General features: G+C 38.6%; 1 protein-coding gene across 5 annotated transcripts in view; it reads right to left on the bottom strand.

Moving 5' to 3' along the window:
• Positions 1–11,102, bottom strand: part of LOC108974633 (interferon regulatory factor 2-binding protein-like A) — a 30,794-nt gene extending 19,692 nt beyond the window's left edge. The window contains exons 1-2 of one of the 5 annotated variants that reach the window (XM_018942588.1): positions 10,801–11,102; positions 7,974–9,668 (exon numbers count right to left, since the gene is read on the bottom strand). In XM_018942588.1, coding sequence (XP_018798133.1) covers positions 7,974–8,811 — 838 coding nt within the window. In that variant the 5' untranslated portion in view covers positions 8,812–9,668; positions 10,801–11,102. The remainder of the gene's footprint in view (positions 1–7,973; positions 9,669–10,800) is intronic. The other 4 variants (XM_018942589.1, XM_018942590.1, XM_018942591.1 and 1 more) reach the window with 4 other exon arrangements.
• Positions 11,103–11,525: the final 423 nt, after the last annotated feature.

Below are 11,525 nucleotides of genomic sequence, written 5' to 3'. Positions count from 1 at the left end.
TTTTTTTTTTTTAATTTTGTTCTAAACGTCTACTTCTATTTTTTGTTTCTTTTCTTTAATTTTTTCTTTAAACTTTTAATTACTTTAAAAGTTTTCTTTAAAAGTAATTAAATTGTTTTTTTAGGTTATTTCTATTTCTGTTTCTTGTTTTTTGAATTTAATTTTTTTTTTTTTGTAAAAAAAAGTTAATTATCTCCTGCATACAAAATTTATTTGTTTAAAATAATGGGAAAAGCTGGCTGTCGGCTATTAAACGCGCGCGATAAGATAAACCTACACACACATGACTATGAAAGTGTGTGCGTGTGTATTTGCCCACTTTGCGCTTATCAGCGTGTCGTGTCGTAAGAAAATCTGAAAATAAACAAGTATTACACATTTCGAGTGTGTTCGCCCGCAAACGCGCCGCGGAATATGCCGTTTACTTATTTCTTGGTTAATTGCCTAGCTGATAACACGCTGCTGCTAGCGGCTTATCAGGCGAAATGCGAGCAGCGCCTTTGTCTCTGCATTGCCAACGATAAGATAACTTCTTCGCATGTTTACGCGTACATACATATGTATGTATTTTCTATGAGCTCAAAAAAACCCCAGCAATAAATATAATTGAGGCGGAAGCAACAGCTGCAGGCAATAGCAACCTTGCTGGCTTAAAATTTCAACGAAAAGTATGTTTTCTTTAATTATAACACTGTATTATGCTGCGCTTATCGCAGCTGTTTACGTTAAAATGAACGCGCTCGCTTATCGCCCACTACGCACACGCACGCGCGCACAGTGCAGTTGCTTTGTTGTTATAATTTGACCGTTGTACGCCGCATTTGAAACGCTGATGCATGCGGTGAGGCGTAACGCGAGCCGACTAGCAGACGTGGAATTAAAAGCAGTGCATTGATTAGGCAGCTGACTCAATTGACGCGGCGCATTTGGTTGCATTTCGTAGCATGACAGTTAATGGCACACAAAGCGCGTCGATTGTGCGCTGCGTCAAAATATATGAATCAATTGCATAGTATAAGCTATAATAATGCTATACGCCACAGTTACGTTAACTGTAGCAACGCTGCTGGCCACCACTACACTACAGTTTCCACACATACTTTTATTTTGTGGCTTTTGCCTTCATGCGCTGATAACGCGCGGCCCCATAACGCTTACGCCATGTCAAAACAAACACATACAGCTGTTGACAATTGATAGCGCTTGTAGGCATATATTGCACACACACATACTATACATATGTATGCGTGCTGTGTAACTGACGCGCTTGCAGCCTTCATACTCGCCTACATGCGCTCATATGTCACAGATAGATAGATAGTCTAATCAGCAGCAGATAAGCGCGCTGTTGTTGCTCACTTTTTCCACAATTCGTCATTGCATTTTGTTGCTTCATTATAGGCGCATTTAAATGCGAGTTAAAAATAGCGCGCTGTCAGTTCTGTCAACGCGCTTGATAATTGTGTGCTGACGTTGACAATTGAACTGAGAAATTTCAAAATTTATGGAAACAATTCTTTGACTGTAAAATTTTTTTCGAATTCAAAAATTTGTTTACACACAATTTTGGTGGGAAAAGATGTAATTATTTTTTTAAATAATTTTTTCATGACATTGTTATATTATATCTTTTGTCTACACAGCCAATAAGTTAGCGGAAAGTATGTTTCACATAATAATTTACCGTCAAAATTGACAGTCCACACAGCTTGATTTGTTTTGAACGTAACGTATACGCTGTTTTGTTTTCTTTTGACTTCGTTTTCGTTCGATTATCGTGTAAATATATAGTTTATTTTAAGTGCAAAGTATTGTTTATACATACTATTTATACGGTACAGCATGGTTCTTAGTCTACACGGCATTTTGTTCAGCTAAACCTACGGTGTCAAGGTCCACAAGCTGTGTGCTTGGAAGGCCAAATTTATTTACTAAAGAAACTGGAAATGATGCTGCTTAGCAATACACAGCGCATATTAGAATTTTGCAGCTAGTTCTAGTACGAGCGCTAACAAAAAAGTTAAAAGCTTAATGCGACATACATTTTTTTAGTGTAAAATACATTAAAATACTTTTAAAAAATATAGCAGCAGTCGCTATAAATGTTATATTGCTATATTTCTTTACAATTCGAGCCCATAAAATGTTGCCTAAGCTTAAAATAATGTTTAAGCATTGTGTTCAAGTGTTCAATGTGAACATAGCTTAATCCTTTTCAGAACATAACTGTCAGTGCATGCATTTTTACACTAATCTTACAAGGAGCTCCCACTACTAGCTATAATCTGACGTCTACACTACTCAACTAAAAACTTATGCACCAAACATTCGTCGAAATCGATGAATTTGCCGTACGCCACTCCGCTTTTATTCACAAATAAACGCTATCATTCAAATTATTTATAAATGCTACAACAATTAATGCCTCTATGAGCGTTTAAACTTTATCAGTAATTTGCACAGTGATTTGTTTGTGTAAATTCTACACATACAACTGTATATACAAATTTATATTTAAAAATATGCAATTCGAGGGAAATCGCGGGCTACAAGTCAACAATTCAAAGGAAATTATTTGTATACTTAGTAAAGTTATGAACAATAAAACGATTGATTAGCTCATTGAAATGAGTAAATTAATTTTTGTAAGTGTGCGTGTGTAACTTGAGAGCGCGGGTGATAATGAGCTGGGTTTTGTGTTGTGATGCTAAATAAATGGCGGGTGTGAAATTGTAATGACAAGGGGGGGAACAAATGCTTGTGATGATTAGCACAACATTTTAGTAAAATTTTTTACAAAGTGTGCATTAAAAAAAAGAAAAAAGATGAGAGTCATGTAAGATGACAAAAGTTTACAAGTTCTCCATAGAAGAACTTGATTTTGATTGGTTAGTTTGTATGGCAGCTTAATCTTATCGTCGTCTGATATTGGCAGTTTCGTGGAAAGAAAATTGTGCAAAATTTCATATCGATATCTCAAAAACTTGGGGACGTGTTCTCGTATATACAGATAGATGAACATGGCTAACTCGACTCGGCTCATTCCAATGCTCATTTGTGCACGTTATAGGATTACTCAAGTTTCCTTCAGTTTGTTACAAGTTTCATGACCAACTCAAACCACATAAAATCAGACTCCACGAAAGATGCAGCTTTGTTTAGAAAACTCTAAACGTGCAACGTACACCTCTACGCTATTTATTCTCAATCAACTAACAGTACAATTAGTTTTTGCTGACAATAAATTGCTTCAACTAATTGCGCTGTGTAAACGTGTAATTAGGTTATAGAAGTTGCTCTGACAAAATTTTAAAATTTTTAACGGCAATTGATAAGAGTACGGGTTTAATCTGAAATATAACAAAACCAAAAAAAAAATAACCCTTTTTGAAATATAGAAAAATATTTATAAACTTATTGAGAATTATAGATAAGTGGGAATGAAAAATTATTTTTAATAAGATTTAAGCACAAATTATTACATTTATGGCTGCTATTTTAATCAATATTTCTCACTGAAAATACCCATAACCCGATTGAGAATTACGGAGTAGTTTAAATGAAAATTTCTTTGACGTGACATTTAGTACCAAATTAATGAAACTTATGCCACTAATTTAATCAATATCTCTCAAAGCCATGCAACCACTTCATTGCTAAACAACTGCAACAACGAGCCACAACTTGTGCGCAGATGTTCTACCCTGCCAATGATTCTGAGCAAATCAAGCCAAAGCGGTTAGACAGGTCAATTGTTGTGCACAGCGTGTATGTACTTGTAAAGTCAACTAAGTGCATAAGCAAAGTGTATGTGAAGGCTGTGTAGTGACTTAACTGGGTACTTAGTCAGCCTGATAACCAGTTAGACAGCGTGCCACTTTGTTGTAGTCAGCAAGGCAAACAGCAACCAGTTAGTTAGCCGGTTTTGCGCGCTGCGCCATGCCGCTGCCGACACAAAACACGTCACACCAGCAGACTTGCCAGTATGGCGGTGTATTTGAAGACCTATGCTGGCGCGCTTGGCAGCAGCTAATGATTTATTAGCACATATTATGGCAGTATGGACCGGCTACTAGCTGCTTTGAGCGTGCTGACATCTTACGAAATAGCAGAACGTAATGTAGGTACACACTTTACAAAATACATTATTTATACACGGTTATACGCGCAGCATGACTTCTAGTATAGATTAGACTTGTAGTATAGTATGTAGTTGAGATTGGGACAAGCCAGGCGTGTTACGTCTATGTGTGTCGTCGACATTGCGTGCTACGGCGGCGCGCTTGTACACGTTTGCTGTTGTCATTTTTAACGCTGTCGCAGGTCGCATTGTTGTTGCCACCGAAGTCGTTCGTCGCGTATGCTGTTGTCATTCTCGTTCTCGTTCTCGAATGAAAACAAGTTTAATGACGACGACAACGACGAAGACGACGAAAATGTTCTTAGTATACATTTTGCGTATACATATGTATACATATATAGTAGATATATCGTAAACTGGTGCAAAAAGCAGCGACACCCTTTGAGTTGAAGCTAAGTACATATATGCTAAATATTGTAAAGAAAAAGTATAAAAGTACGCGTCGAAAAACAGCAAATGAAAACAAAAAGACAAAAACGAATGTGTAATTCGTTTGAGCGTAGCAGGGGCGCACATTTAGCGTGCGGAGCGGCAAGTGCGACAAGCGGATATACAAATTTAACGATATGCAGTTGTAGACGATATATAATGACAATAAATATACATACATACATACATATATACAAATATATTTAACGATGCTGAGGACGAATTTTTGCACGATACGTTGGCGATATGCCAGCGACACGAAACGTACATATGTACATACATATGCGAATTCGTGAAAGAAAATCGTGCGCAAAAGTGAGGCGGTAGAACAAAAATATACTATATTTGTGTGTATGTATGCCGCTAGTTGCCGAGTAGCAGGCGATGTTGACGTTGCGTAGCACACTAATAATGATGATGATGACGTTGAGAGGCGCATATGATGAGCATGAGGAAATGACGAGGTCGATGAGGAAGCTGCCGTGCACAGCATATGCTTTGTATGTAACGTTGCGCATGTCGCGTTTAGTGTATGCGATGCAAGCGCTCTGCCGTTTTATGAATTATATGCGGTTTGTTGTTGCAGTTATGGCGCTTTGTTGCATGTTTGGAGGCAATTGCATTGGAGCACGTTGCTGCGCATGACACTTTCGACGCAAAAGTCAGCAAAAGGGAATGCACCGTAACAACACATAGCTACATGCATTTATATATATACAAATACATTAGCATTTTTATATACATACATACATATATAAGCAAGCTGGACATCCTACAAACATATTGTTGCAAGTTTAAAGTCATGCCTGCAGGCATGGTTGCATGCGCGCCTATATACCTACACAAGTATATAAACTTTTCGTATACATGTATGTATGTATGTATGTACATATGTACATATATGCATAAACATACATACATACATATATGTATTATTTTTTCTCTACACCTAACTGCCCTGGGCCATTTGCCAATTGCACGTTTTACCAATTGCTCGCGCTCGCTTGGCAACCATTTCTCTAGCATGCACTGCTGACAACGCAGACGCAATGTCGATATCTCGTGAGTGTAGATACACAACATGCTGTTTGGGGTAACCTCGTTATAATTGTGTAGTGACAAAGGCAAAGCTCGTACTGCTGCCACCACCACCACCCTCTTGTGACACGCGCAAGCAACCCCAAAGTATATTATACAAAACAAGTCACTGCGTTGTTGTGTGTAGCGACGCATCACAACTGACCCACCACGTTCAAGAAAAGGCAATAAGAAGTTAAAAAAGCACAACACTGTTATACACAACTGAATTCTTGCACTGTAGAGGCAGAGGCCACTACATAAATACACGACCTGGCAGTCATACACGCCGCGCGTATATATCTTCTATGTATATGTTATATAGTATAGATACAGAAAGAAAGTAAAAAGTCGAAATTGGCATGAAAACGTACAAAAACAAAAATAACAAGAAAACTAGAAGAATTTTCCATTGTGGATACACACGAAACTGACGCGACAGGCCGATTGCGTAGTAGCACCCAACCCAGCCCAGCAGTGGGTGGTGGGCGAGGGTGGCAGGTGTGCATACATAATTGCAGTTACATATACATATGTACGTGCATGCATGCATATATACATACATATGTATGGATTTGTATTATTAGTGTTCGTAGTGTGTATATAATACTAAATAATTTTAGTTTAGTTGCAGCAACAAAGTGCTTTAAACTGCTAATTGCAGCATTTTTGGAAAGCGGATATTTTATATTTCGTGGAAATGCATGAAATATACAATAGTTAACAGAATTCACCAAATATTCATGAAATACTTAATTAAATTCAGCAGAGATTGCAGTTAAAGTCGAACTCTTTGTTTACTGATATCGATTTTCGATGATTTGCTAACCAGTGGCAGCGATTTAAACGTTGAACTAAAGTTAGAGCATTGCTATTATTTCAATAGAAATAATAATTATGCATCAAAGCCACAATTGAATTAATATTTAAACCAATTTTCTGTTTATTTTGTTTCCTTACAAATCTTAATCAAAAATATTTAATGCCAAATGCTGTTTCAAATGGAATTTCACATTTCAACTACTTTTTAAGAGTATACAAATATCTATATAGTCATGTCTGACACTAATATCTGCCAAGTATTGACATATATAGACAATTTTTTTACAGAATATCATTGTCAGATTTTGACAGCTGTCAAATTTTGACAAATATGGAATTTGACAAGTATAAAAACTTTTTACCGTTATAACTCGTCTACTACTTGCAATTGTTTCTTTTTATTGTAGATCGCTGTTAAAAATTTTCATATGTCAAATTTGATATCAACTTTTTACTATTAAAACTTTTCTACTACTCGATGTTTTTTCTTTATATTGCATACAGCTCAATTTCGTAGGTTAACAAATGCTTACTTTACATTTAATTTAGTTATCTGTTGTTGGAGTTCAAAGCCCAAGCAGTTCTGTCAAATGACTGACTAAGGCAAATACCTCAATAAAGAATTTTAAATAGTGTAGGCACTAACGGAGTGTGACTTCAGTAGATTAAGGTTTATTAACCAGCAAAAATACTATATAGTAAAAATGTTCAGTAAACATTACAAAAAAAATTATTTTAATACAGCAACGTACTTTTATTGAAAGTCCAAGCTGTTTTCTAGCGTTCCCTCTAATCAGTCATGAGCGTTATCTCAGCGCAAGGTCTTATCAATGCTTTATTTTATCAGCACTTTCTCTTATCAAGCGCAGAGTAATCTTATCAGCTAACCCACCATCCGCTTGTTATCAATTATTCAAATATTATATGCGTTGAAACGGAAATTTGTTTATGTGATGTGTAAATATTTGAGAAAATTACAGAGAACCTAGAAATCTTAGACGTTTTAAAAGTAGACAATGTCTTACAGCGAACTTAAAGTCAATAATTAAAGAAAAGTGGGAATTATCTGTTTGATTATGAAAGAATATCATAAAAACAGCTGATAACGCGTTAACGGTAATACAAATGACAGTGTCGTGAACGAAATTTCTGTTAATTGAAAGTATACTCAAAAAATACACGTATTTATACGGGCCACTAAGAGTTCTTCGCAGGAGAGTTCAAAATATTACTTTTCTTTTTTACAAAAAACATAGAACAAAAACCAACAACAGCTGATGAATTTATGTTACAATGAGAGATGTACAACACTACCTGACATTTGAGAAGAACGACGTGATAGCAGACAACACTTATTGCCATTTATGCGCGTTTTCGGTAAAAAGAAGCCACCAACAACAACAACTGAGTGTAGACGCCAATGCATGTTTTGATGAGTATGTTACAAATGAGCTTAAAAATAGACTAAAAATTCCATAATAGGTACGTTCACTTGTCAACTTACCACCTGGCTTGAAGGAGGACGCGTCAAAAGATGGCGCGCGCACTGGTTGATGTTTGTCACGTAAGCCGGCTTGTCTATCGGGTACAAAAGAAACAGCGGCCGGCAATGAATCGCCGCGTGTTAGCGGTGGACGTGGTACATTGGGATCTTCAATAGCGCTACGCTTCATCGGATTTGGGCCGTTACCGGCGCCACCACCACCACCATCACCGACATGTGCATGATCATCATCCTCGGATGGTGGGCGTTTTAAATTCACCGATAACGCTGGCGGTACTGGACCCACCACGCCAACATTTGATGCCACTGCAGCGGCTGCGGCTGCAGCCACAGCGCGATTTGTCATTGACATGTGATGCGGTGCCATATGTGAGATGCGCACTGGTCGTACGCTTGCATCGTGTGCCTCCATTTTCACTGGGAAATCCATTAGACCGGCGGTCTGTGGTGGTGGCGGTCCAATGCGCTGTGTCGCATAGCCATGATGATGTTGCTGCTGTTGCTGTGGGCCCACAACGCCAACGCCGACGCCCACATTGATAGGCGCGCCGCCAGCGCTGCGGTGCTGCGCTTGTGCAGCCGCTACAGCGGCCTGCTGTTGCTGTTGTGCTTGCTGTTGCTGCTGTGCGACGACTTCGCCATTCTCATGACTACGTTTGGCTGCCTGATGCAGACGCTTCATTTGACGCGCGGCATCTAGCACCAGTTCGATGCGATCGGCGCCCTCATAGTTGACACAGCCGCGACATACCGCTTCGGAGAAGTCATTGATCATGGCCCAGGGCATGCGTGGCAGATCGCATAGGTAGCAATGCTGGCGTTTTGTTTGTAGCGACATGTTGCTGTGGTAGCGCGCACTGCTGTAGGGCTGTAGATGATGCTGCTGTTGATGCGCTTGTTGTTGGTGGTTGGTTAGCCCTGTTAGATTGTGAGTTGTTGCACTATGAGTTGTGGTTGTTGCGCGCGCACTTGCAGCACGCTTTTTAACTGGGGCGTACGAAATGGCAACTGGTTTTTTATGTCACGTTTCTTTATTGGTTCGTTTTTCTTGCACAAATTTCGCTTTTGTATGTATGCAGCGGTGGCGTAAACCTGCTGCACGACCTGTTTGCAACAATAAGCTCACCCGGTTAGTATGCGCGCAGCTGCAACGTGAGAAAACACTGTGGTCGACGTATATGCTTGCGATTTTTTCAGCGTTACAACTGGTTTCCTGCTGTTTTTACTTGTTTTTTTAGTTTATATGTAGTCATTTAGGCGCTTGCAATACTGTGCATTACAATATGCCGCTTTAACTGTTAAGGAACTGCGTCTTGCTTTTTGTTTTTTTAATTTTCGAAGCGCCTGTGAAAGCACAGTTTTTATAAAATTTAGAAACAGCTAAATACACTTTACACTTGTCGCAAATTGGGCGGGTTTTTGCACGCTTGGCGCTCGCGACACAAACTCACTAAAACTGTTGTTGACAATCGCTGTTTGCCGAATTTGTTAGCCGCAGCTCACGCGGCAATTGTAGATTTTCCATTTTTATTTTTCACTTGCTGTTTATGCCTATTTGCGCGTCGCTTTGTTTATTTTTCGCCGACTACGGCGCGTTTTTTTCGTTTTCTTGCCGATTATTTAATAGCGCTGCGCTATTTTTGGCCGTTGCTTGTTTTTAATACTTGTTTACACAACACTTTTTCGGTTTTTTTCCTATAAAAAGATAATTAAAGAATTAATAAATGACTGTGCATGTAAAGAATTGGCGGAGGGGCACAGAAAATTGCAAAAAATATGAGTGGTGTGTATACATTCAGTTTTAACAGCGCGCAAAACCTGTTTTTTGCGCTCAACTTCATTTGTCGGCTATAACACTACAATAACAGTTACGGCGCGTTAAGTATTTACCGTTTCATTTATTTATGTTTTTAATTTGTATTTTGCTTACTTGCGCTTAGTTGGCGCTCTGTTCTAAGCCTTATATTTATAATTTTATTTATGAAAAAGTCAATTGCTAAAAAGAATTCCGCTAATTTCACTTGTTCTGCTGTTTCTTCTACCACTAGCGTGTTATATTTTTATGTATACTCGTGAAATGGAAAAAATCTATTGATTTGCACGCGCGCGTTTACAATTATTGATTCAATGCCGCCGCCGCCGCCGCGGTGCTACCGCCGCTTACATTGCTACTACTACATGGCCAGCTTTATCAACTCACACTTTACGCCAATTAAAGGTAACACTCTACAACAAAAACACGTCGAGAAAACATGCGCACACATTCATACATACTTATTTACACTTATACATACATACATAATAGTATAAATATGTAAAATGTTAAATATGTATGTATGTATATATATAAGCGCAGAAGTGAGCGACCGCCGCGTCCAGTAGCGTAGAAACGCTTCAGCGCAGCACGTTCGCGCGGTAGCAACGCTAGCAAAATTTATTTCCTAAATGGCGCAGCGTATAGACACGAAATTTTTCGCACTTTACATGTGCTTACATATATATGTATGTATGTATACACAAGTACATGTCATTTGTAGGCGCATATAATTATATACGCCTGCTGCGGTATATGGCGACGCGCGCGACCGTTTCCAATAGTTCAAATGCGCGCACGTCGCAAAGTGCAGGTCATTCTTAGTACATATGTAAGTACGCAAAAACAACAATTTCACTGTATATATATATACACGCGCAATTTTTATTTATTTATTGTTCCCACATTCTTTATTTTTGCATTATTTCCAAAGCGATGGCTGCTAATTTATTAGTATTTATGAAAACGCGTTGCAATTGCTTGACGCTAATAAATTATCTGTAAATTGCACACCTTTTTTTATACAGTTGTACATATGTATGTATGTATGTGCACTTCACTTTATATTTGGTGTATATGTACACACATTTAACTCTGGTATTCACACGCGCTCACTAAAACGGTTCTGCTCGTCTGCGTTCGTCCGGTTCATATGCTCGCTTGCATGCGTCTTCCTCGAATGCCGTCTGCGAAATAACAAATTATTCCAATTGAATGTCGGAAAAATGTATCCGTTGGCTGGTTAGCTACTGAGCTGGCCGTGTATGTATTCGGTAATGTGCATGGCTGACTCGCTCTGGCTGACTGATTTGTATACTCACGAACTTTAAGTCAGTAGGTATGCGGTACAGTGGGCGTGTGTGGTTGAACTGCAGTGCTAGATTTTGCGAAGTATTTGAGTCCACGTAGTACCTATTGGTAGTCAAGCATGGGTGCCGGCTATACCGACCCCGTGGCTGCAGTATTTGAGTGTCTGTATGTATATTCGGGGCTTTCAGTAATGTCTAATGACTTTTTGCTCCTATTTTGCACGTGATTTTTGATGTGAAATGAAAACTTAATGACCTTTGGGTCCATCGTTTTACATGAGACGCGATTTCAGTCGAAACCATTTTTATATTGACTGCCCGGAGCGTTAGTGTCTCGAAAAAAAAAACAATTTCTATAAGTGTAGTGGCGCGGAATTCGAATAGAGAACTCTATATGTTAAGTTAGACAATAAACTTCAACAACCGCCT

Source organism: Bactrocera latifrons, unplaced genomic scaffold (genome assembly GCF_001853355.1).
Source record: "Bactrocera latifrons isolate USDA-ARS-PBARC rearing strain unplaced genomic scaffold, ASM185335v1 scaffold_57, whole genome shotgun sequence".
Classification (NCBI taxonomy): Eukaryota; Metazoa; Arthropoda; class Insecta; order Diptera; family Tephritidae; genus Bactrocera; species Bactrocera latifrons.
Note: the sequence above shows the minus strand (reverse complement) of the source record. Positions and strands in the feature narration are given on the sequence as shown.